We start from the raw sequence: 27547 nt of genomic DNA on the forward strand, positions 1-27547 counted from the left end.
CATATAACTACATATTTCTCCCTTCAATTTGGTCAGTTTTTATTTTGTATATTTTGGAGTATTGTTTTTAGGAGCATGTATTATAATATATAACCTTGATAGATTTACCCTTCTATAATTTCTTATATGTCTTTTCCCCACCCCAGACCATACTTTCTTGTGTCTTTTCATGCTCCACACTTTCCTTTTTGTCAAACACTAAACATTTTGAATCTTATAATGTCAACTTTGGAAATCAAATTCTCTTCCCTACTCAGAATTTATTGCTGACACTTGTTCTGGTTTGTTGTTTCATTAGTGACTTTTCTAAACAATATTTGGAAAGTGTGCATTCTTCATTGTATGTGGCCACTCAAGACTGTATTGTTAGCTTAGTGCTTAGCTCAGTGTTTGACAGAGATTTCCTTAAATATCTGAAGCAAAAAACTTCTCCCAGACTGATTTCTTACTGGGGCACTCCTTCATTGCTTAGCCAGGTCACTTACAACTCTACCTTAACCCTTCTTCCTGTTTGCACATACCCTGAAGGTCAGCCAAAGGTGAAATTTTGGGTCTTCGCAGGTCTTTACTGAGAATGCACATGGTCTTCTAGATTCTCCAACATAGGCAGGAGCTTTTCAAAGATTTTAATCTCTTAAATATCTTTTTCCTAGGCTTTTTGCTCTATTGCTTTCCCAGAATGTTATCCCTTGCCCCCAGCAACTGCAGGAAATATATTTGCAGTGAATACATTTGCCTTTAAATGCTTCTGACACAAGTGTCATCAGGGAATCTGCTTCAGATGTAGAAGGCTCTGAAGTAGGTGAAACAAATGTAATTTGTTGTTATTCTTTCTGGGAGACAACAGACAGGTCAGAATACACAAACACAGTAAGAATAGGTCTGTATTGAACCCTCTAATACCAACAAAAAGCAGAAGCCTGCTGCTGTCTTTCTGGATGCTTCCAAGCCTCCAAAGATTGGAGATTGGAAAAAAGTAAGTGGGTAAGTTAAAATGCCATAGCACATTTATTAAAATTCAGCAGATTTATTAAGCTTTCATTATTTTTCATTAAGGCTTCATTGATAAGCATTGTTGTTGTAAGCTTTTAAAACTTGTAAGCCTACCCAGTTGTTGTAAGCTTTTAAAATAAGAATCTAGACTTCTTAAAAAATTAATTCTGATGCTTTTGAAAGTCTGCTGCTTTTGTGGAGGAATGGGATACTAGAATTCCCTACTCTGCTATTTTTTTTTGTGCCATCACAGTTCTTTCTATAGCCCAGTAGTATTCCATTGTGTGGAAGTATTATATCACAGTTTATTTGCCAGTTGAAATATGTTTGTATTAGTCCCAGCTTCTGGTGATTATGAATAAAGCTGATATAAACAAGTTTGGTTAACATAAGCTTTTTCTAGGAGTAGAATTGATGAATAATAAGTGGATGTTTTACTTTATAAGAAACCGCAAAATTATATATAGTGTGTATGCAATTTTGTATGCTCATGAGCAGTGTATGAGAGTTTTGGTTGCTCTGGAGCTTCATCAGCACTTGCTGTTATCTTTTTTTTTTTTTCAAATTTTGCAATACTGGTCGGTGTGTAGTGATAGTCCATCATTTTTATTTGCATTTCCATAGTGCTAATGATGTTGAATATCTTTTCTTGTGCTTATTTGCCATCTTCATAACACTTATGATTAAGTATATTCAAATTTTTGCCGGTTTAAAAAATTTGGTTAATTTTTTAATTGTTGCATTTTAAGAGTTCTTCATATTCTATATATAATCTTTTATCTGACTTGCATTATTTATTCTCCCCATTTGTTGTTTTTCTTTTCAGTCTCTTAACAATGTCTTTTGAAAAGTAAATATTTTAATGTTTGTAATTCCAACATCATTTTTTTTTCTTTCATGTATTGTGGTTTTTCTCTTTTATCTGAAAACTCCTTGTCAAACTTAAGGCCAAACAGATTTTTATGCTATCATCTAGGTATTTTAAGTTGTACATTTTGCATTTAGGTTTATGATCAATTTTGAGCCAATTTTGTATACAGTGTAAGTATAACTTGAGTTTATTTTCTTGCACTTGGATGTTCAACTGTTATAGCATCATTTGTTGAAAATACTTTCTTTCCTCTGTAATTTTTTTACTGGCTTAAAACTGCCATAAAACTAATAAATGTTTGGTTCCATTTTATATTATTTTTCCCAAGGATATGATTATTTTCTTTTTTTCAATATCTAACTTGAAATATTTAATTGTGAGTTCATTTACTATCTAAGTTGTAGATCTAACAATGATTTTTGCTGAATTGTTACACCATTTCGTATAAGATTCCATTCCACTTGATACATACTCCCTTTTAAAAGCTTACTTTACCTCAGACAAAAAGAACAGAGACAGAAAGATCCTCTACATAGAAAACCCTAAAGACTCTATCAGAAAATTACTAGAGCTAATCAATGAATATAGTAAAGTTGCAGGATATAAAATTAACACACAGAAATCCCTTGCATTCCTATACACTAACAATGAGGAAACAATACCATTCACCATTGCAACAAAAAGAATAAAATACTTAAGAGTATATCTACCTAAAGAAACAAAAGACTTATACATAGAAAACTACAAAACATTGATGAAAGAAATCAAAGAGGACACAAATGGATGGAGAACTATACCGTGTTCATGGACTGGAAGAATCAATATTGCCAAAATGGCTATACTACCCAAAGCAATCTATAGATTCAACACAATCCCTATCAAGCTACCAACAGTATTCTTCACAGAACTAGAACAAATAATTTCACAATTTGTATGGAAATACAAAAAAACCTCGAATAGCCAAAGCAATCTTGAGAAAGAAGAATGGAACTGGAGGAATCAACCTGCCTGACTTCAGACCCTACTACAAAGCCATAGTCATCAAGACAGTATGGTACTGGCACAAAGACAGAAATATAGATCAATGGAACAGAATAGAAAGCCCAGAGATAAATCCACGTACCTATGGACACCTTATCTTCAACAAAGGAGGCAAGGATATACAATGGAAAAAAGACAACCTCTTTAACAAGTGGTGCTGGGAAAACCGGTCAACCACTTGTAAAAGAATGAAACTAGAACACTTTCTAACACCATACACAAAAATAAACTCAAAATGGATTAAAGATCTAAATGTAAGACCAGAAACTATAAAACTCCTAGAGGAGAACATAGGCAAAACACTCTCCAACATAAATCACAGCAGGATCCTCTATGACCACCTCCCAGAATATTGGAAATAAAAGCAAAAATAAACAAATGGGACCTAATGAAACTTAAAAGCTTTTGCACAACAAAGGAAACTATAAGCAAGGTGAAAAGACAGCCCTCAGATTGGGAGAAAATAATAGCAAACGAAGCAACAGACAAAGGATTAATCTCAAAAATATACAAGCAACTCCTGCAGCTCAATTCCAGAAAAATTAATGACCCAATCAAAAAATGGGACAAAGAACTAAACAGACATTTCTCCAGAGAAGACAGCAGCTCAGACAGCTCTGGGAAACTGCTCCAAAGAGGCAGGGTGGGGCAGGGAGGATCGTTTTGGTGAAGGGGGAGTACATGCAATCAAGCACAAACTTTTTTCGCAGAAGGTTTCTGCTATTCACGAGGAGCAGGTGTCACCATGAAGGATTTTAATGCTTTTCTAGATATGAGTATATACAAGAATTGGGTTCATAATGTTGCTCCTGAAAGTATCTAACTATCTGAAAACCTGTTCTGCCAGTCTTCCCAGAGCACAGAGTGCCTCATTTCTGCTCTCTATCTTGAGTTCCTTGCAGCAGGGTGTGGAAAATCAGCAGCTGAAGCAGTACATATTTCAATAGTCCTTGAAGATGTCGATAGCGAGTTTCTACTTGTAGTTGACAAATGAAATCATTTTGTATGATTTCTTCTGGGACTTGAATTCTTTGGTTGCTACATTTTTGAGATTCATTCATGTTAATACATGTGGTTGTAATAACTAATTTGTTTTCACTGTATATGATACTATATTTTGTGAATATTCCAAAATATATTTATTCATTCTTCTCTGCAAGTGTGTTTGTGTTGTTATTTCTAGTTTACTTCCTCCTTACCTACCCCTGCTCTTAAAAATCATTCTGCTCTGAACCTTCTGGTAGGTGTTGGAGTACAAGAGCTTCTCTGAAGTATTAACTTGAGGGTTGCAATTGCTAGGTGGTAAAGCAAGCACATGTTTGATTTACTAGGTATGCTTAACTTTGTTCAAAGTGTTTGTTCCCATTTACTTCCCATTAGAAGTATGTGAGACTCTTTTCATCATTCCATAAGTTGCTGTTATTCAGTCGCTAAGTTGTGTCTAACTGTTTGGGACCCCATGTGGTGAAGGCATGCCAGACTTCACCACAACTTAATCAATGTTTGTTTTTGTCTGATTTTTAATTTTTGGCAGTCTGGTAGGTATAATGATATTTCATTGCGGTTTCAATTATATTTCAGGTTCCTTTTATGATTTTATGCCTATTGAGTGTTTTGCCCTTTTCTGGTTGATGCATAATTCTTTGCATACTCAGGATACTTATCTTTTATCAATTATATATGCTGCATATATTCTCTCACTTTCAATCTTTTAATTTTTTTGACTTTGTATTTTGAAATGTTTCCAACATATGCTATAGTGCAGAGAACAACTGAATGAACTCGATTCACCCATCATCAAGCTTCAATTACCACTACGTAATTAATCTTTTTTCAACTAGCCTATCTATTGTGTACACCCTGGGTTATTTCAAAGCAAAGTCCAGACATCATATCATTTAATCTGTAAATATTTCAGTATGTATTTCAAAGTGATAAGCATTTTTAAAAAATGTTTATCAGTTGTCAGAACACTGAGTTGATTTCCTTGTATCTCTGTTACTACACTAACTATTTCCCCCATATCAAAATCATATGGATTTGAACAAGCTTAATGAATTTTATCTACTGCACTCATTACCATTAATGATGTTCAAGTTACCCCAACTTTGGCTGGTGGGAACGTTATTCAAACTGTTCTCTGTGTCTTTGGCACGATCTCAATAGTCTTCGGTAACTTCTTTTTGTTCTACATGGAAAGATGTTCCAGGTTCATCTTTCACATTTCCTGCTCCAAACCTGGAACCAGCCTTTCCTCCAAAGATCCCTGGTTCCTTTAGTGAGAAATGTTATCTAGAGGCCACAATTCTCATTAGTTAAGTTATAGGGTTAGTCTGTTTCTGGGTCCTTTTTGGAGACAGAGATAAGAGGTTTTCCCCTCTAAGGAAAAATACATCAGGCAATTATAATTAAACTTCCAGTTCAAATCTTGAGGTATAAGGTTTTTACTTTAATCACCTCATATCAGCATCAACTTTGCCAGAAATCTCAGGTTTCAGTGAAAGTGAAAGTTGCTCAATCGTGTCCAACTCTTTGAGACCCCATGGACTGTATAGTCCACAGAATTCTCTGGGCCAGAATACTGGAGTGGGTAGCTGTTACTTTCTCCAGAGGATCTTTCCAACCCAGGGATTGAACCCAGGTCTCCCGCATTGCAGGTGGATTCTTTACCAGCTGAGCCACAAGGGAAGCCCAAGATTACTGGAGTGGGTAGCCTTTCCCTTCTCCAGTGGATCTTCCTGACCCAGGAATCAAACCAGGGTTTCCTGCATTGCAGGCAGATTCTTTACCAGCTGAGATACCAGGGAATCCCCAGGTTTCAATGACACTAACATAATTACTCATTTGGCTTAGAATATGCAAAGAATGGCCTCAGTATAGCAATGCCACCAACCAGAAAATTTCATTGTTTTTACAGTTCTTGTTCTTGGGGTGCAGGATGCAGAGTCCCAAATTACTGCATTGTCATGTTACTTGAAATAGTTTCTCTCTGCTGATTATAGCACCACTGGAAACAAGATTTGGTTTATATGTTTCTTTAAATTTTTTTCAATTGATGTGTAGTTGATTTTACAATATTAGTTTCAATTGTACACAACAGTGAGGCAAATTTTTATAGATCATAGTTCTTTTAAAATTATTACAGGAGATTCCCTGGCAGTCCAGTGGTTAGGACTTGATGCTTTCACTATAGTGGCCTGGATTCAATTCCTGATTAGGGAGATATGATCCTATAAGCCATGCAGTATAGCCAAAAAATAAACAAAATAAAGTTATTACAGAATAGTGGGTATATTTCTACGTGCTGCACAATATATCTTTGTTGCTTATTTGTTTTGTAAGTAATAGTTTGTATCTCTTAATGGCCTGCCCCAATCTTGCCCCTCCTCCCGCTCCTCTCCCCCTGGTAACTGCTAGTTTCCTCTCTCTACGTATGAGTCTGTTTCTGTTTTGTTATATTCATTCATTTTATTTTTTATGTTACACACATAAATGATGGCATGCAATATTTGTCTTTCTTTGTCTGACTTATTTCACTAAGGATAATATCCTCTAGCTGCACCCACATTCTTGCAAATGGCAGAAGTTCATTCTTTTTCCTATGGTTGAGTAATGTCCCATTGTGTGTATATCTATCATATCTTTATTTATTTGTCTGCTGATGGACACTTAGGCTGCCAACTTTCATGTCTTGGCTATTGTAAATAATGCTGCTCTGAACATTGGGGTGTATGTGTCTTTCGAATTGGTGTTTTCATTTTCTTCAGATATACCAAGGAGCGGAATTACTGGATCATATGGAAGTTCTATTTTTACTTTTTTGAGAAATCTCCATTCTGCTTTCCACTTCCATTGGTTTACATTTTTACCAACTATGTATGAAGGTTCTCTTTTCTCTACATCCTCACCAACATTTATTATTTGTGGTCTTTCTGTCAGACATGAGGTAGTATCTCACTGTGACTTTTAATTTGCCTTTCTTTGATGACTATCAATGCTAAGTATCTTTTCATGTGTGACACCTTATTTTATTTATTTATATTGAGGTATAGTTGATGTACAGCATTACATAAGCTTTAGGTGTACAACATAGTGATTCACAATTTTTAAAGGTTACATTTTACTTACAGCTATTACAACATATTGGCTATATTCTCTGTCACTAGTTTGTGTGGTGGTATTTCAGATGTGAAGTGGTATTTTATTGTAGTTTTAATTTGTATTTCTCTGATGATTAGCCATTTTGAGTACCTTTTGATATGGCTATGGATATTCTTGTTTCTTTTTAAAAATTTTTTGATGTTGCTTTATTTTTAGTCTTGTAAAACACTTACATGTTCACAAACTCAAATTGGCAAAATAAGATATTAAAGAAATCTAGCTTTCTCTCCACCATATTCCCTCTTCCCCAGGAATCTACAGAAAGAAAGAATCTAGCTATTGCAGTTAGCCTTGGGACTTCAAGTGATACTCATGGTCTTCCTTTTCCAGGCACTTTGATTTCCCCTCTAGTATTTTTCCTGAGAAGGCTTCTCAGGTGGAAGGTAGCAGGGCCATGTCATCATGGAATCCTTGGTCTAGTTCCCAAGCCAACCGTCAGTTCCAACAAGGTTTTGTGCAGACCACCTGCAAAGAGCCTGGATACACATATAATGCTGGAAGAGATTGGCCTGGGATCAGGTCATGTCCCTCCTGCCTTCTTTGCCAGAGATAATAATTCATCTCATTACTGGTTCATTTTTGTCCAGACCAGAGCTTTACACAAAGATTCAGAACCCTTGAGAACCTTGTGGTCAATGTGTGGACAGTGAAATTTAAATTTACTCTGGATCCAGGTGGCCTCCTACCTACTCTAATTTGACTGTGAATGCATCAAAATGATCCCCACACAAATTTTAACTCACTGCCTATACTTGTCAAAAATAGGAAAAGAAAAAGGTCAGGTCCATTGAAACCATGGGTAATCATTGGTTAAATTCATTGCATCTGAAACCCAGCTTCACTAATCAAGGTTATTTTAATTGTTGCTAAGAAATACTCTTGTATATCCCCCAAGTATTGCATGGCTTAAACAACAAGATGTTTCCCTGTGTTATTCTCCAGAGCTTGGAGTCAGCTGTGTTTAATTCAAGCCAGTTAAGTCTGGATCAGTTCAGTTCAGCTCAGTTACTCAGTCATGTCAACTCTTTATGACCCCATGGACTGCAGCACACCAGGCTTCCCTGTCCATCACCAACTCCCAGAGCTTGCTCAAACTCTCGTCCATCGAGTTGGTGATGCCATCCAACCATCTCATCCTCTGTCATCCTCTTCTCCTTCTGCCTTCAATCTTTTCCAACATTAGGGTCTTTTCCAATGAGTTAGTTCTTTGCATCAGGTGGCCAAAATATTGGAGTTTCAGATTCAACATCAGTCCTTCCAGTGAATATTCAGGACTGATTTCCTTCAGGATTGACTGGGAAATGAAGTTTCAGTGACGTGAGACCCAGATGTGTCTTGCAGGATTTTGAGGAGTGGAGTATTTCCACTTTGCTGGAGGATGGATGGAGAGGACTGCCTCCACAGGGAAGGTGCCCAAATTACCAACAGAACCTTCAGGGCCCCCGTGGGCTCAGGGCCCAGCTCAGCCACACACTGCCTGGAGCTCTCCACGAGATGCTTCACTGGGATTCCCAGGCTGGACGGCATGAACTTCAGAGGGTTGATGTCTTTGAGAAAGGGGTTGGCTATAGCCCTAACCCCAGCCTCCATGGCAGGGCCACATGCCAGTGGAACCACACACTTGGCCACTGAGTTTAGAAAGCAGCAGTTGTGAACACAAGCAGAGAGGAGCCACTCCCCTGGACCTGGATGTCCCTCCAGAAGGTGCCTAGGGAGGCTTTCCAGCTGACCAGCACCCCTGACCACCCACTCCATCCTCACTGATGCCTGCCCTGTGCTGAGGCAGGCAGGCCTGGCCAGTGGGGAGAGGTGGCTGTGTAAGCAGAGAGCTGGGACCCAGCAAGGGTCTGGTTAGACAGAAGGACATGGGAGCCAGCTTGGGAGTGGAGGGAGGGAAATGGAGCTCTGTTGGGAGCACGGGTAGGTTTCCCAGGGGTGGCGATGCCTGGGCTGTGCCTTAAAGACTGAAGCAGAGATCAAGTCAATGTTTCCAGACTAGGGCCTGCACTTGCACTAGACTGAGGGTGGGAAAGCCTGGTGTTGGTGAGTAAAGAAGAGAGTCTGGAATGGGCAGGAGACCTGAGGGCTCAGGGGACCCCAGAGGACTGGAAGACCTTAGAGAGGAGCAAGACTTCCTGCCCTGAGGGGTGGGGAGCCCTAGGAGGTGGCAGGCAGAGGAATGGCATGGTTCATCCAGGGCACTGGCGGGATGGGTGTGAGGAGCCTGGTGCCCAAGGTGCAGAAGCAGCAGGGTCAAGACCAGCTGGCATGGAAGAGGGACAAGCAAAGCTACTGTCAGGAGCCCGTGGTGCGGGGCCAGGAGCCGAGGCCGGACAGCGCTCACCAGAGGAGCTGAGCAGGGCCCCATAGAGCTCCAGGAAGGCGGTGGCAAGCTTCACAGCAGGCTGGGCTCCGTGGATGCTCCTAGGACCAAGGTTGCTCTTCCTAGAGCCTGGCCCTGGGCTTCATGTACCCCATCCCCACCCCTCTCCAGAACCAGGGCCTCACTCCCTCCTCCTGAGAAACGCACTCTTTGCTCAGATAACAGGCAGAGCCCTGGCCAACTTCCTGCTCAGGCCAGTGGGTCCTAGGAGACCCGGACCCCCACCCCAGCCCAGGTCTCGGGGGCTCCTTGGCAGGTCCTGGGCCAGAGGGCGGGGCCCTCCTGTGAGTGCAGGAGCAGAGGCTGTGCTTCGTCTGCACAAGGCTCACCCAGGCCGTCACCTGTCTGGAGAGCTCTCTAGCCTGACACCATCTGGCCTTCAGTAGTATGTGGGTGTGAAAGGGACAGGTATGTGACCCCAGTCCTTTCCCCTGCTCTCAGACCATAGAAATGCTGTGCAGTGGGCGTCCTTGTGGCTCCTTCTGGTCCCGGGGAGGAGGGAGGTTGGCCAGCGGGAAACTCTGGGTAGCCCATCAGGCATCCAGTTCTCACTCCTGGCCACCTCGCTGGTTAGGGCCACAGAATGCTACTAAAGCAAACAGAAGGATGCCAGACACTTTTCCATCTTTGAAATCAGTCTACATACTGAGGGGTTCCTCCTGGAGTCCTCACACATCTGTGACTGCAGAGACAGTGAACAAAACATTTAGCCCCATGACACTGGTGCATCAGAGGGACAGTGACTTTCCAGGGAATGTCTTAGAATACCCCCATCGTGGTTACAAGTGGGTCTTGACCTTTGCAGTCTGGAGGGGTCTCCAGGCCCCTTTCTCCATAGTCACCTCTGCAAGGTGCTTCATATTCTTCCTCCTGCAGGCACTGCATGACTTGGTAATAGCCCAGATGAGCATGTGCACATTCACCTGGTCTCACACTCCTTTCTCCCATTCTTCCTTGACTGTTTTGTTTGGGGATTTTTTTTTTTTTTTTTTTTGCAGCAGGGTGGGAAAGGCAGATGGCCATGGCCATCTCCAGAGCCCGAGCCTCATCTTCTCAAGGGGAAGCCTCCTGAAAAGGTGAGGCCACCATTTTCTACTAGCCAGGGTTACTACCTCCCCAGCAAGCAGAGGGTGCCAGAGGTGGGGTAAAACCAGAGGGATTTCTCTATGAAACTCAAGGCCTAAGGGTTTTCCAAATTGGATACTGGTTCCTGGGTGAGTGAGAACAATAGCACAAGTTGTGTAAGGAAAACACAGACACAGTTGAGAGATTTCTCCCAATTTCAAACCAAGGAGATTCTGTCTTTGCCCACCTTCCTCTTCCCCATATCAGCATGTCTCCTGCCATTTTCTCAGGCCTAAGGACAGGGGCATGGTGTCCCCTCCCAGGAGCACCACCTCTTCTTGGGATGGAGAATATGTGCCCTGAGGAGAATCTGCTGGGGCAGAATTGTCAGTAAAGTTTCTTCAATGTGTATGTGTGTGTGTGTGTGTTGGAAGCATGGTGCTGGTTGGTACTAGAATGCTCTTATATGCCCTCTTGTCCCTTTGAGACTTGGGGTACACGGGTCTTGCAAGAGCACGTATGGGTCATGCCAACTTGGGGTTGGGGAGACATGTCAGTGGTTCCCAAGGGTCCCAGATGGCTCAGGCCCACCCACAGCCAAAGTGTCCTGACCCGCTGTGGGCCGGCAGTGGTGGGCGTAAGGGGTCCCTGGCCTGGGGGAGCCACATAGAAATGCCGAGGAGGGCTGAGGTCAGATTGCGTTTGCTGTGCGGACTTGAGTCGTGGCTTCGTCAGTTGAGTTTTGGTTGTGGGGATTTCAGAAGGGACTACACTCCTACAGATGGCCAACTGCTGACTTCACCCAGACCCCTTTGTCATCTGGTGGTCAAAGAGCAGCCTTACCCATAAGCTTGGAGAGTACAACTTAGCATGATTCCCAATTGGAACTGGAACATGGCAGAACTTGGTGTTAGTGGGTCCTCAGAGTCAACATAATTCCTGAACCATTTCACAGCTCTGGGGCTGCATCTAGGCAGCTTTCTTTGAGATACACGAGCTACAGCCCAGTCCCTGAGGACCAGAGTCAGGAAGTCCTGACTCTCCCTAGGAGGCCACATCTTTAGCTTCAAGAAACAGTGGGTCTCTAGAAGGAAGAAAAAGATGGACCAAGTTCCCTATCAGGGAAGGAGAACTCAGCTCCTCTGCTTCTCACTCCAGCCTCTCCTAAAAGAGAGCTCCTGCCAACCAGTCCCATGCCTTGGGTAGTTGGATGGTGGGTCCCTCAGTGGTCAGCCCACTGCTCTTCCTCTTTTTCCTGGTGCCTATTTTTCCACCCAGTGCTGACCTTCTCTGCCCCTTGGCTCTTCTCTCTTGCAGCTATAGGACCTGGAAGTAACCCCTTAGGCCTGTGATCTAGGCTCTCGGCGCCAATCCAACATATCAAACCTATGAGTTCAGGACTCAAAGTACTCTGGCATTTTGTTTTTCTTTGCCATTGCTTCTCACTGAAGCAAGGAAGAATTGCTTGGGTTCTTGGCCAAAACCCATTTAATGGCACCAAAGGGGCAGATAACTTTTTCTAGTACTTTATCTGATCTTCTGGATCAAATTAATTAATGAGGACTAGGGACCTAGCCTAGACCATTCAGGTATGACCTAAATCAAATCCCTTATGGTTATACAGTGGAAATGACAAATAGATTCAAGGGATTAGATCTGACAGACAGAATGCCTGAAGAACTATGGACAGACGTTTGTGACCCTGAACAGGAGGCAGTGATCAAGACGATCCCCAAGAAAAAGAAATGCAAAAAGGCAAAATGGTTGTCTGAGGAGGACTTACAAATAGCTGTGAAAAGAAGAGAAGTGAAAGGCAAAGGAGAAAAGGAAAGATATACCCATTTGAGTGCAGAGTTCCAAAGAATAGCAAGGAGAGATAAGAAAGACTTCCTCAGTGATCAGTGCAAAGAAATAAAGGGAAAAAATAGAATGGGAAAGACTAGAGATCTTGTCAAGAAAATTAGAGTTACCAAGGGAACATTTCATGCAAAGATGGGCACAATAGAGAACAGAAATTGTATCCTAACAGAAATTGAAGATATTAAGAAGAGGTGGCAAAAATACACAGAAGAATTATACAAAAAAACTTCATGACCTAGATAATCACAATGATGACACAGATAATCACAATGATCACTCACCTAGAGACTGACATTCTGGAATGTGAAGTCAAGTGGGCGTTAGGAAGCATCACTATGAACAAAGCTAGTGGAGGTGATGGAATTCCAGTTGAGCTATTTCATATCCTAAAATATGATGCTGTGAAAGTGCTTCACTCAATATGCCAGCAAATTTGGAAAACTCAGCAGCAGTCACGAGGACTGTAAAAGGTCAGTTTTCATTCCAATCCCAAAGAATGTTCAAACTACCACACAAGTACACTCATCTCACACACTAGCAAAGAAATGCTCAAAATTCTCCAAGCCAGGCTTCAACAGTATGTGAACCGTGAACTTCCAGATGTTCAAGCTGGTTTTAGAAAAGGCAGAGGAACCAGAGATCAAATGGCCAACATCCACTGGGTCATCAAAAAAGCAAGACAGTTGCAGAAAAACATCTGCTTTACTGACTACGTCAAAGCCTTTGACTGTGTGGATCACAACAAACTGTGGAAAATTCTTCAAGAGATGGGAATACCAGACCACCTGACCTGCCTCTTGAGAAATCTGTATGCAGGTCAGAAAGCAACAGTTAGAGCTGGACATGGAACAACAGACTGGTTCCAAATAGGAAAAGGAGTACATCAAGGCTGCATATTGTCACCCTGCTTATTTAACTTATATACAGAGTACATCATGAGAAACGCTGGGCTGGATGAAGCACAAGCTGGAATCAAGATTGCCGGGAGAAATACAATAACCTCAGATATGCAGATTACACCACCCTTATGGCAGAAAGTGAAGAAGAACTAAAGAGCCTCTTGGTGAAAGTGAAAGAGGAGTGAAAATGTTGGCTAAAAGCTCAATATTCAGAAAACTAAGATCATGGCATCCAGTCCCATCATTTCATGGCAAATAGATGGGGAAACAGCGTCAGACTTTATTTTTTGGGGCTCCAAAATCACTGCAGATGGTGACTGCAGCCATGAAATTAGAAGATGCTTACTCCTTGGAAGAAAAGTTATGACCAATCTAGACAGCAGAGACATTACTTTGTCAACAAAGGTCTGTCTAGTCAAGGCTATGGTTTTTCCAGTGGTCATATATGAATGTGAGAGTTGAACCATAAAAAATGCTGAGCACCGAAGAATTGATGCTTTTGAACCGTGGTGTTGGAGAAGACTCTTGAGAGTCCCTTGGACTGCACAGAGATCCAACAAATCTATCCTAAAGGAATTCAGTCCTGAATATTCATTGGAAGGGCTGATGCTGAAGCTCAAACTCCAATGTTTTGGCCACCTGATGGGAAGAACTGACTCATTGGAAAAGACCCTGATGCTGGGAAAGATTGAAGGTGGGAGGAGAAGGGGAGGTCAGAGAATGAGATGGTTGGATGGCGTCACCGACTCAATGGACATGGGTTTGGGTGGACTCCGGGAGTTGGTGATGGACAGGGAGGCCTGGCATGCTGCAGTCCATGGGGTCACAAAGGGTTGGACATGACTGAGAGACTGAACTGATGCTTCAATAAAAAAATATAATCCATGTTGGATGCATTATTTTATATATATAACTACATATATTCATGACTATGATTTTTTTCTGATTTAAAGAGAAATTGTAATGAAAACTCTACATGGCCTGAGTGCATCACTGGTCCTCAACTCCTCTCTGGACATGACGTGTCTTATGGAGAATGTAAGTCCTGAACAGAAGCAACTGGAGAACACCTAGCACGTTGTCAGAGAAGCTCTATGGGCCTGTCCCAGTTTCTGGTGTGTATTTCTGTTCATTCTGCTCATGATGCAAATTGTCTTGCTGTATCTCACTGTGTTCACTGGTCACTGAACCCAGGGTAGGCAAGGCTAGAGCTAAGATGTTGGAAAGAGACTTGAGGAGCCGTGGGAACTGCAGACACCTTTATTCTCTCCTGGGTGACTCGGCAGCCTTAGCATAACCTAACACAACATAACCTCTCTCCTGGCTGACTCGGCAGCCGTAGTGTAACCTAACACAACATAACCTCTCTCGTGGCTGATGCAGCACCAGCACCACAGTTCTCTCCTCTTGTGGCTGACCCAACAGACACAGCCATGATGAAGCATTAAAGCCGCCACTTTCTAGGTGGAGTTCATATAGCCCGTGACCAAGCAAGTACCTCGTGAGGTGCCTGCGCAGTGCTACAAATGCTCTCAGCTGTTACATAGTCATTATCTACAAAATGTGGGGTGAGAGACGGCCTGAACAGGCCATCTCGGCCAATTTGCTGTCTCCACCGCCTGAGCATCTCTCGCCTCATATTCTATGCACAGTCCATCTTCTGTAATACTCCCTTGAAGAGTAACACTGACCCTTGGACTTACATCCTGCAACAGCAGTAGCTACAACAGCAAACAGTTACCTCCCCAACACATTGCAAAACCCAACGCCAGGTATCACCTGGGACTCACGTTACAGTCCTTGCCCTCACGGGGCGAGAAGAGCCACCCACTGCAGGTGGAGTGCCTTTATCTTCCACGGCCAAATCCAGTCTACTGTCTGTCCATGTGAAATTGCACGGACATCTCCACAGGGGCAACTCCACTCCCGTGGGATTTTTTTTTAAGGACTGCAAAACCCCTGACAGGCACTGAGCCCACCCCTTTAAGGAGGGAATTTTTTTTTTTTTTTTGCAGTGTTCACAGTCCATTCACATGATCACACCTTTCTAAGTCTAAGGACATGGCCTTCTAATACACTGTCTACATCCTAGGACAGAGCCTGTACAGTACACTGTTCTATATCTGCATCACAGGACACAGCCTTTATAGTACACCTTCACAGAAATCAGCCCGCATTGCCTCTGCATAACCCAGATGGGACCTCTGCCAGCTCAGGCCCCCTTCTGGGTCTTTATGCTTTCAAAACGGTGTCTTGCATGCCACCCCTCTACTTCTCTCCATGAAGACCCACAAACCAGCTCCGCCCCCAGGTGCTCGGCCCACCCCGTGTTCCAGAGTCACAAAATGCAAGCTGCCAAAGTTTCCCCTTGCTTTTTGCCAAAATTGCTTACCAAGTCGACCAATACCTCCTGAGAACATGGTCAATACGTCATGAACTCAGTCACATTGGGGACCCTTGAGAATGACCCCCGGGCCATAAGGTGCCCATGCTTCACTTTCTGCTGCACAATGGGCCTCTCTGCCAAGTGGGGACCCTCAGTCTCATAACGTTCATTGTCACCGTCACTTACTGCCTCACGGTCAGAGATGCTGGGTTCATCAGGGCCACGGGGTTCTTGCTCTAACGCCAGTATGCGTTGCTCTAGTTCTTCCAAGCATCTCTACACATCACGCACTAGCATGGCAACACACAGGGCATGATCCATATTGGCCTTCAGGTCAGTCAGGAACCCCCACCCCACGGTGCCAGGCAGTCCATGCAGCCTTGTTTGGCAAACGGGAACTCACCGCCTGTGACGCCTTTTCGGTGCAGTGAACCGTCCACTGCGTCCCAGTCTTCCACCAGAGCCCACACTGGGAGAATCCCAGCCACATGGCACCACATGCTCTACGGCGGCCACTGGCTTCCTCCATCCAGCGGAGCGTCAGGCTCCCCTACCTGCTGGGTACTCTGCTGACTGCCTGTTGTATGGCTGATCCTGTTCGTGATGCCAATTATCCCACTGTATCTCACTGTGTGCACTGTTTGCTGAACCCAGGGTAGGCAAGGCATGAGCTAAGAGGCTGGAAAAAGACTTGAGAAGCCATAGGAACTGCAGACACGTTTATTCTCTCCTGGCTGACGCAGTACCATAGCAGTAGAACACTATGTTCTCTCCTCTAGTGGCTGACTCAAGCGACACAGCCAGGAAACAGCAGTAAACGCCACTGCTTTCTAGGTGGAGCTCATATATCCCTACAACACAAAGTAGCCTGTGACCAAGTGAGCACCTCATGAAGCCCATTGGCAGTGCTACAAATGACCTCAGCTGTTACTTAGTCATTATTTACAAAGCGTGGGGTGAGAGAGACTAAACAGGCCATGTTGGTCAATTTGCTCTCTCCCCACATGGTGGCTGCCAGCCTTCCTCAGCGTGTGGCCACACCACTCTAGTATCTGAGGGATCACACCTGATCACACTGCCTCTTCCTTCTATATGTGTGTGTGAGAGAGAAAGAGAGATAAATCTCTGCCTTCCTCTTAGAAGACTTACATGTGATTTCATTCAGGGCTCATTGTATAATCCAAGATAATCTCCTTATTTCAAGGTAATTAACTTCATCACATATGCTGAGAGCCTTTTTCCATATAAGGTAACATTCAAAGGTTCAGAAATTAGAAGCTGGATATTTTGGGGATATGTCTAAGGCCACCTCATCCTGCAGGCTTTGCATGACACCACCATCAAGTCAGTAGAGGGTGCTCAGAGGGATATTGGAAGCCCACCTGGCTCAGGGCAAGGGTGCAGAGATGAGCAGAAGATATCAGTATCCGCCCGGGCCTCCTGGATCTGGATCCTGCACACCTTCCTCCTGTTGGCAGAGGGCTGGGCTGACACAGAGATGCCACTCCTGCAGATGACATGATCGGCCTGTCCTGGGCAGCTCTGGCAGTCCCAGGTGCAGTTCAAACACCAGATCTGGGGGCTGAGGCAGACCATGGGGCTAACCAGACCTGGGAGCCAGGCGCTCAGACGGAGTGCTTCCATAGGGAGCCCAGGGGCACATGCAGCCATGTGCCTGGGCTTCCTCTGTGGCTCTGACTTCAGCAAACCCCTGGAGAGGGCATTTGGCAGTGGTCCCCGTGTTGTGACAGGGACCAGGGGCTCCTTCACCCCAGGGTGGGGCTACATTGCAAGCCACTCTCTGCCCCTGAGGTCCCAAGAGATCCCTCATTCTCTTCTCATTCTCTTTCTGTTAGACCAGCATCTGTGTTACTGAGCCCTGTCTGAGAATCTGGTCAAGTCAATTTTTAAGCAAAGTGGAACAGATTATGGACACCAATTCCACTTCTCACTGAGGGTTACAGTTAGGGTTAACCCTAACCCAGCTTCGCCTTTCACACCAGTGGGCAGCTGGAGCCTTGGTTACTGTACATCAGTGGAGGGTTCTTGATGCCCACAGGTTTTTTCTTTCTTTCTTTCTTTTTTTTTTTTTACAATAACTCACTATGGTGTAGTCTCCTCATATCTGTGATGTTCCTCAGGTATAAACTCCTGCATCAATCTCTGAAGCCAATGCACATACAAGCCTGGAAACAGCCCCCACGGTGCCTTGCCTCATTCCTTGGTGCTCCCTTCCCAAGGAAGGTGGGGATGGAAGGACAGTCTTGAGTCGGTTCCCAGGATCCTGAGGCCCCTTTGCCGTAGCCTGGTCTCAGAGACTCGCCCTGCCCTTATGACTACCCTGTCCCCTCCCAGGGATATCCTCGTGGGCCAGGACTTGCCACACCAACCAACCAGAGAAGATCCCTCCATCTCCTGTCCTGAGTAGTCACCACGACTTGGGCAGTCATGCCCAGGGCCCCCCTGGGGGCCCAGATGAGGCCATCCCGGCAAGGCTCCAGGGTTCTCTCTTGTACAGCTCAGAGCAGCTGATGATAAGCAGGATGGGGCAGGGCCAGAGCAGAAAGTTTGCTGCGCTCGGAGCTGTGGCTGTGTGGTCCTCCCCATGGTCACACCATGAATCTCTGCCAACACCACTTTTGGCTCCTCCTTCTTCCTCATAGCTCATTCATCAGGGCCCTGGGCTCTGGACTATGTCACCAGCATGTCTATTCCTGCCTCCATGGGCACCTTCCCTTGGGTCAATATTTATCAGGCTCCCTCAACTACTTCCTTCTTCCCCTTCCCTGTGCAGGGCCCTGCTTCTCTTAGAGCCCTGCTGTGGGGAGGGTGGACAGGGTCAGCTGCCATCCGCATGGTTTTGCTGTGTGAAAGGGGTGCATTGCACTGGTAAAAGTGATGGGTTATGGCTTAAGCAAAGAATGAAATTCTGCCTTTTCAGCTAGGCATCTGGCAGCCAGCAGCACCAAGCCTCAGACACTATTTCAGGCCAGGGGGACAAGATGCTATCCTCAGGCCACATGTGGCACTGCTCCAAGTGGCCAAGCTGTGTCCTGTACAGTTAAGTCTAGTTTACCTGTTTCAGCCTGAGCTAGAGAGGGGTCCTACAATTTACGGCCTGAAGGCATGGTCAGCAGTGGTTCCTTACGTGGAGGGGCACCACCTGTATGGATCAGAAGAAAGGCAGCTCAGAGAATGTTGGGGACCTGCCGGGTTTTCCAGCCAGCTCCAGGTGTGTCTGCAGGGTCTCCTCAGGGCTGGAAGTTCCCCCGCTACTAGCACCTTGCCCTGACTCTATACACAGGGGCTGGGAGCAGCCTCCTGCCAGCTAAGGAATGGGAGCTGGCGGATCAAGCCCCGAGGGACGTCCCAGCCCAGAGCCCACCCACACAGAGATGTACTCCCTGCCATTTCAAAGTGAGGACTCTGAAGCTTATTCAACAGCTTCAGACCCAAGGGTTTAACAGCAATCCCTCTGTTATTCCCGTCTCTCTCAGGCCATGCAGGGAGCCGTGACACCCATCAGCGCCAAGGGTGGGCAGACCCCCGTCCATGGTGTCCATGCCTGACTGTGCTGATCCACACAAACCAGGTCTGATGGACATCACCCGGGGAGACATTCTGACCTGTCTAACTGGACCTCATGTCCCATGGAGGCTGACTGAGGCTTTCAAAGATGCTGCCCTACCACCGTCCAAAGCCCTCAGTTCTGTCCCTCCAATCTCTCTGAATTCTTCCCTTAGCCCTTTTGTATTTCCCTGTCAGCATCCCTCCCCACCTCTCCCCCACCCCCACACTGGGCTGATGACAAACTTGGCTTCCTCTGGCTACAGCCGGGAGTAAAGGGGTTTCCATCAGGATCTAGAGACAGAGGTGCTTTCATCCCGCTGTGCACCAGGCCAGGGACGACTCACCCACAGTGGTGGCTGTCGCCAGCTGCTCTAGCAGATCCTCAGATGAGGCTCACTGACTTCCAGAAGGTGCCAGTTTGGTCTCATACAACAGATACATTTTCTTCTAGTAATGTCATCTTGACCCTAATCCTCCTAAAAACAGGCTTCCCACCTCCCCTGTCTATTCTCCTACTGAAGCACTAACCAACTAGCTGAGGTTAGCTGTGTCCCCATCCTGTGGCCACAGCCCCCAAAGTCTCTGTGATTCCTGAGAGGGATATTTGTGGGTGGCTGAGTTCCCATTTATTCTGCCATGGGGGGATGGGTGGGGAAATGGATGTATGTTTCTATGTGGACATGGTGCTTCCCTGGCGGCTCAGATGGTAAAGAATTCGCATGCTATGCAGGAGACCTGAGTTTACTCCCTGGTTTAATCCCTGGGTTTAGTCCCTGGGTTGGGCAGATCCCCTGGAGAAGGAAAGGGCAACCCACTCCAGTCTTCTTGCCTGCAAAACTCCTTGGACAGAGGAGCCTGTTGGGCTACAGTCCATGGGGTTGCAGAGAGTTGGAGACAGCTGAGCAACTAACACACACACACACACACACACACACGCACACACACGCACACACGTATGGATAGATAGATACATGGATAGAGGGATGGATGCATACATGGGTGTGGATAGATGGGTGGGTGGACAGATGGGTGGGTGGATGGCGCAGTGGGTATCTGGATGATGAGCAGGGGAGTGAGTCAGTGTACGGGAGGTGCTGGTGTTGGGTACCATTGCAGGTGGTCTTTTCAAGCTGAATTAATGTTGCATTGAGGGACATGACTTGGTGAGGGCAGGGTTTCCTCCTAAATGTGGGCACTCCTAGGGGTATTTAAATCATTATCTCATCATCAAGGTGGCAGCGTAGCAAGTCACAAGTAAGAAACTAAGGCCCAAAGGGGCAGTGCCTGGCCCAGGGCCACCCAGCCGCAGGGTGCCATCGTCGCCACTCTTGGCTGTGAGAAGCCTGCAGAGCAGCCTGGCCCAGGCTCTCTGCCTGGTGGTCAAGGCACCCGGGCCGCACTCAGGGGCCCTAGGGGGCAGGCCTCCATCCTGGCGATGCTGCAGTTCCTGCTATGAACCTGCTTGTAGACATCTGGTGGGCCGGACCCCAGGACATGGGCACCGGCTAGCGTCTCAGAGACTGTCTCCAGCGGATTGTCTGGGCTGAGTGCCCTGCCTCAAGAGTTGGCCTGGCACTGCTAGAGACAAGCGGCCTGAGGGATCCACGTGGGGGTGAGGGAGGCTAGTGTCTGTGCTGGAAGCTGCTTTCTGGGGTCCCCCTGCAGACAGTGAACACTGAGTTCATGGATCCTGTATGTCTGAGGGCACTGACAGGGCTGGGCCTCCTAGCCGACCCACTCAGGCTGTCCCTCTGTCTCCCCAGGAGCCCAGGATTGCCACTCCATCCAGCAAGTCCTGGGTGCTTCCAGCCCTGCTCTCCCCTGTCTTCTCAACTATTTCTTCTCCCATTTGGACGTTGGCCCCTGCGCAGACCCAAGGAAGTCAGCAAGTGCCCTCCCTGAGTGTGGGTCAGGCCCCATGTCCCCATTGTTCTCTTGTCCTCAGGCACATGGCACTTGGGCTCCTGGACTGAGAATGCCCTGGGCCTCAGGCAATGTGGGTACAGCAGGTTTTAGGACTGGCTCTTATAGAAGTCCACTTAGGAAAAGGGACTTATCTGCATATCTAGCCTGGATAAGGACCCTCCTAAGAGTGGGACTCCTCTGCCCTTCTGGCATCTTCCAAAGCTCTCCTCTCCTGCCCCCTACAGGTCACTCTGGTGCAGCCCAGCCTCTTCCCACCAAGGGGTCACCCAGCTTCCAGGGGGTCCTGTTTTGCTCCTTTAAGAGGTGTGCTTCTCAACCTAGATGCCCATCAGCAGATGAATGGATGAGGAAGCTGTGGTACATATACACCATGGAATATTACTCAGCCGTTAAAAAGAATTCATTTGAATCAGTTCTAATGACATGGGTGAAACTGGAGCCCATTATACAGAGCGAAGTAAGCCAGAAAGATAAAGACCATTACAGTATACTAACACATATATATGGAATTTAGAAAGATGGTAACGATAACCCTATATGCAAAAAAAGAAAAAGAGACTCAGATGTATAGAACAGACTTGTGGACTCTATGGGAGAACCCGGGGGTGGGATGTTTCAAGAGAACAGCATCGAAACATGTATATCTAGGGTGAAACAGATCACCAGCCCAGGTTGGATGCATGAGACAAGTGCTCAGGCCTGGTGCACTGGGAGGACCCAGAGGGATGGGGTGGAGAGGGAGGTGGGAGGGGGGACCGGGATGGGGAATACATGTAAATCCATGGCTAATTCAATGTATGACAAAAACCACTGCAATGCTGTAAAGTAATTAGCCTCCAACTAATAAAAATAAATGGAAAAAAAAAATAAAAATAAAAAATAAAAAATAAAAAAAAAGAGGTGTGCTTCTCAGAGCATACATATAAGTCAAAGATTGTTGCCGCTTTCTCTAAACTTTGCTTTAAAACAAGAGACCAACTCCTTATTTTGGGCTCCTAGGCCCATAGGGTGGGCTCCTGCCAGCCTCTGCACCTCACCTCCACCCACCTCTCTAGATCCCTCTTTTCTTCTGACTCAAAGCCTTCAACATCAATCGCCCTCCCTTGCAAAGCTCTGCCCACATGTCACTCCTTACGATGGGGGCTGTGGGGACAGACTCTGCTGTGTTCCAGGGCCTAGGACGGTGTGTGCTCAGAGCAGGGACTGATGCTAAGGAGCAGTAGTGACATTAGTACAGAATCAAGTGTGCCCTCGGCCTGATCCCCCCAAAGGAGGCGACTCATGAAGTGAGCAGGCTGCGGAGGAGGGGAGGCGGGATGAGGGAGTGAGTGGGCACCCCGTAAGGGGCTGGGGCCTGAGAGAAGAAGAGAAGTTTCGAGGAAGTGGGAGGGGCTGCGGGGTCAAGAGGTGGGAACACACTGTTGCCTGATGAGATGCTCCCCGACAGCGCCCTGCTGGCTGAGCTCCTATTCACACCGAGTCTCCGGCGCTCTGGGGACAGACGGCGGGCGGGGACACTCAGGGCAGCCCTGAGCTTCCAGCCCAGGTGGCACCAAAGAGGCCCACAAGGGCAGGCCAGCTTGTAATTGGGCACAGTTGGGACACAGTTCCACCACATGTGGGCACGCTTTGGGCTGGGTAACCAGGCAGGCATCTGGAGGGCTAACCTCTAGGTTGAGACATTCACCAAGGAAAAGTGGCTAAATTCAACCAATGATATTATAAAGTTAAAATGTCCAAACTCAGTGGGAGTCTTTTCTGTATCCACGTTAAGGATGATTATAGAGGTAAGAATAACAGCAAGCCCAGTACCACCAAAAGCTGCCTTTGTGGGGAGGCACTCTGTCCATGAGCGTGGCAAACAAGACTGGCACAGTGGGCATCACCTCTGGGGGTGTAGGCACATCCCCGAGGAATGAGAGAAGTCTGAACAGGTAAATGAACAGAGCCCGGCCCCAGGGGGGCTTCCGGCTCCTGATCTTTGCTGGGCCTCTGTCAGCTCCTGAGGTGTCCACTGGGCTGACAGCTGCGTCCACGGGACGTGGCCCCATTTCCTTAGTGAGCCTCTGGCATTGCTACTGGTCTAGCCCTTGCTGGTATGCCTTCTGAGGCTGTGTCCAGAAGGCAAGTGTTACGCATTGATCTAAAGTCATTACTATGCCACTTGTGAAGTCATACAAACATCCTAGGGCAGGGCTGTGGCGGGCCCTGCCACATCCTCCTGACCCGAGTTCATCTCTGTGGGTGGAGATCGAAGTTGGAGTCTTAGCTTAGAACCCCCTGATCTTGGAGTTCAGGCATGCCCTAGGCCGTCCTGCATGCACCCTTCACCTGTCATGTCCTGTCCTCATCTGTGGTGTGATGGAGGTGTTCATAGGCTCTTTCCGGAGCGGGCAGGTGAGACTAGGGGAGGTGACTGCAAGGATTGAGCTTGGGCTGTGTTCTCAAGGCCATGGGCCGCCTGAGCTCGGGGCCTGAAGTAGCATTGGGTGTTAGTGGGTGAGGACAGAATGCTGCCACTTTACTCATAAACATTTGGCAAGTGCCCATTCTGAGCTCTCAGCTGAGTGGAGCCCTGAGTCCCCGTGCTTCTGCTGCCCTCCGCTGGTGGCTTCTGGGAACTCCACAGCAGAGTGAAAAAACTGACTTGATTCATGTCAATGTATGACAAAAACCACTACAATATTGTAATTAGCCTCCAACTAATAAAAATCAATCAAAAAAAACAACTCAACATTCAAAAAACGAAGATTATGGTTTCTGGTCCCATCACTTCATGGCAAACAGATGGGGAAAAAGTGGAAACAGTGTCAGATTTCATCTTCTTGGGCTCCAAAATCACTGCGGACAGTGACTTCAGCCACAAAATTAAAAGACGCTTGATCCTTGGAAGAATAGTTATGACAAACCTAGACAGTATATTAAAAAGCAGAGACAAGAGTTTGCCGACAAAGATCCATATAGTCAAACCTATGGTTTTCCCCATAGTCATGTATAGATGTGAGAGTTGGACCATAAAGAATGCTGAGTGCTGAAGAATTGATGCTTTTGAAATGTGGTGTTGGAGAAGACTCTTGAGAGTCCCTTGGACTGCAAGGAGATCAAACCAGTCCATCCTAAAGAAAACCAACCCTGAATATTCACTGGAAGGATTGATGCTGAAGCTGAAGTTTCAATACTTTGGCCACCTGATGTGAAGAACTGACTCATTGGAAAAGACCCTGATGCTGGGAAAGATCCAGGGCAAGAAGTGAAGTGGGTAACAGGATGAGATGGTTGGATGGCATCACTGACTCAGTGGACATGAGTTTGAGCAAACTCTGGAGATACTGAAGGACAGGGAAGCCTGGCATGCTGTAGTTCATAGGGTGGCCAAGAGTCAGACACAACTGAGTGACTGAACAATAACAGCCTTTTGGGCAGAGAAAGGGGGCCTCAGCTGCCTCTACTGCTGTTTCCTTTGCAAGGCCTGTCCAATGGTCTTGTAGGGCTGACGATCAGGTGGGAGGAAGGCTGGAACAAAATCTTAACAGAGATCTGGAATTTAGCTGAGAATCTATTCACTGTTAACTCAAGACTGGCATCAAATTTATTATTATCTTTTGTTAAATATTTTATCTTTTTGGAGCATATGTTCTGCAAGGGGTAGGGGGAGGTTTTCTTCTCAATACATCTTTGTGTGTGCAGTTATGTGACAGGAGCATAGGTGGGACACATGTCGGGAGGGGTCTTGGGCCTGGGCCACTGCACGGAAATCCTTGAGATGCTTCTCTGATTGAAACACCCTCTGGACTTCAACCAGGTAAAGCTGAGACCCAGGTCTCACAAGCAGGTGATATCAGGGGAGGGCACCTGGGGACAGTTAGGGTTACAGCCACACTTACATTCAATGTATCTTAAAGGAGCAATATACAACATGGTGGTGGTGGGGGTGGGGGGCGGTGGTTCCTCCCAGGCACGCCCCTGCTCGCTGCATGGCCGCCTGTCCTGCAGGCGTCTCATGGCGGGGAGCGGGGTGTCAACCTCCATGGTGCTAACTGGGATGAGGGTCTTTCTCCTGGGGTGTGGGTGGCCAGCCAGTGCGAACGAGGTGGGGTGCCTGGGGGGAATGGCTCCAGCCTCCAGAGGGTCCCCTACTGTTCTGTGACAAAGGCTTGACCTGCCGGACCACTGATGTCAGGCACAGAGCAGGGGGCAGGAGACAGGGGCCTCCATGGGGGTGTAGGGACATCTGTGGATTGCCTCCTGGTGTACTGCAATACTGGGGGTCCTTTGGGCCAGCCCCAAAGCCTTTCTTGAAGGAACCCACAGTATTTGCCTCTCATAAGGATGTTCACAGCTTGGGTGGTGCCTTGGGTAGCAGATCCAGGCCCCAGAGGGAAGAACCGGGTGGTTCTCAAATGGGCAGCTCTAGACCGTCAGATGACTCTTCCAATTCTGGACCAGGCAGGTACGGCTGGGGGCTTCTCCAGGAAGAGGTGACAGCCACAGTGGGGCCTTTTATGACAGCAGTTGACTGAATGTCAGAGCCAAGAACTTTCCAGATTCAGAAACACCTTTCCTGGGTTCCCTTCAGACTGAAATTTTTAAAAGTAAATTCTTCATAGCAGCTCAAATAGCCTCTGAAATTCTAATTAAAAAACAAAACATTGTTGAATAGTTCTCAGCACTCAGGAGAAGAAGGCTGCTGTGACTGGTTTGGGACTGCAGAGATGGATACTCTGAGCTGTTCGGTCAGGCTCAAGAAAGGACACTTCCGTTCCTCTCCACTCAAATTTCTCATTTGTTGCTTTGCATTGGAAATATGGCACCTTCTCTGAGCCTTGGAGGGGCAAATGAAGAAAGCCATTCCACAGGAAGGGGCAGTATTTGGGGCAGGGCTGGGAGCCCACAGTCCAACCTCGACTATTACGTCATTCTCATACTTCTCATCAGAAGTCAGGGATCACACCATCTACCACGCTGAGATGAGGCACCCAAAGAGATATTTCCTATGAGAGTGCCCAGCCCAGAGCTGGCCCCTGTGGATGTTGAACTGAGTGGAATCTGCATCTGAAGGGGAGGAGGGCCCCGGGGATCTGCAGGGTGTCCTGGGCAGGCGCGGTGACGGAATTGAAGGGAACGCTGGAGCCTGGGTTTTACTCTTCCTAGCTAAGGAGAAACTGGATGAGACGAGCTTCCAGCCCGGGTCTCCAGCCCTCTGCTCACTGGCCAGGCGTGGCCCCCACCCACTGTCAGAGCCCAGGGTCCAGGGTGGCTTGTCCGAAGCTGCTTCAGTAGCTGCTGTCTGTGAAGAAGGGCGCCTGGGCGGCTGGGGTGCTGGCACTCTCCTCCGGGGGCCCCGCCAGCTCCCCGTACTCGCTGTTGTAGAACACTTGGCCCCGGGGCCCCAGCTCGGGCCGCCGCCGCCCTTGGGGGTCCAGGTGGGCCGTGGCCACGTTCACATTCCTGCCCCGTCCTTTACAGCTGCTGAGACAGGAAGGCGACATCAGTCAGAAAAGAAGAGCGATCGGAACCGTGGTGAGGTCTGACCAGAATCACCAGAAACAACAAGAGCAACAAGCAAGGCCAATGGAAACACACAGATTTGACTTAAATAGAAAAACAAAGCAGTGTGCCTGCTGGCAAACACCAGAATGGTTCTTTGTCCCATGCCTGGGCGCGGGACAATGGAGAAAGCCCAACTCCATCCCCCCAAACCTGCTTCTCTCCCGGTCTTGCTCATCTCTGTAAATGGCACCAACGTTGCTCTAAAGCCTCAATCACCCAGGTGTCATCCTCTCTTCCTCCCTTCCCCTCGTCCCCCACATCCGGCCCACACAGCGGTCCTGGCCTCTCTACACTAAAAGGCATGCCCCGCCGCTCCTTCAGAGTGAGCTGCCATCACTGAGTGCTCGGGACTGCCCTAGCACATCGTTTCCTCCCGCTCATGCTCCCTATAGGTCAGTCTTCAGAGATCCTTCAAGTTACACCCTTCAATACAACTCATTCCCTACAACTCACTCTGAAGAAAGTCCAAGCTTCTGCCCCTGGCCCAGAGGGCCCTGCAGCTTTGGGTCCCCTCCTGCCTCGCCGATGGCCCAGTGATGCTCCCTCCTTAGCCCTCATTTTCTTTGAGCTTTCTGAAAATTTGTTTCATTGTTTTTGCTTTGCATGGTGCTACTGAAAAGCCTGATACTTCAATCTCTCTCTCTCTCTCTTTTTTGGTGACTTGGTGTTTTACCTGAATGTTTATCTCTAAAATCTGATAGTTCAACTAGGTTATGTCTCAGAGTTTACTCTTTTTGGACCAGTTTTCCTAGGTACCCTTCTAATATGTAGATTTGGTTCCTTTCATTTAAGAGCATTATTTTGAATTACATATTTAAAAATATTAGTTCTATTTCACTGTT

The 27547-nt window shown here is 46.7% G+C and overlaps 1 protein-coding gene across 5 annotated transcripts in view; it reads right to left on the reverse strand.

The window, feature by feature from the left end:
- FLT4 (fms related receptor tyrosine kinase 4) overlaps positions 1 to 27547 on the reverse strand; it is a 94450-nt gene that overhangs the window by 28687 nt on the left and 38216 nt on the right. For 2 of the 5 annotated variants that reach the window (XM_070460446.1, XM_070460440.1), the window contains exon 30: positions 24715 to 26621. The exons of 1 other annotated variant lie outside the window; for it this stretch is intronic. In XM_070460446.1, the coding sequence (XP_070316547.1) occupies positions 26429 to 26621 (193 nt within the window). In that variant the 3' untranslated portion in view covers positions 24715 to 26428. Of the gene's footprint in view, positions 1 to 24714; positions 26625 to 27547 lie in introns of those variants that run through there. 2 more of the 5 variants (XM_070460436.1, XM_070460430.1) reach the window with 1 other exon arrangement.

The sequence above is a fragment of the Odocoileus virginianus genome, chromosome 3 (assembly GCF_023699985.2).
Source record: "Odocoileus virginianus isolate 20LAN1187 ecotype Illinois chromosome 3, Ovbor_1.2, whole genome shotgun sequence".
NCBI lineage: Eukaryota > Metazoa > Chordata > Mammalia > Artiodactyla > Cervidae > Odocoileus > Odocoileus virginianus.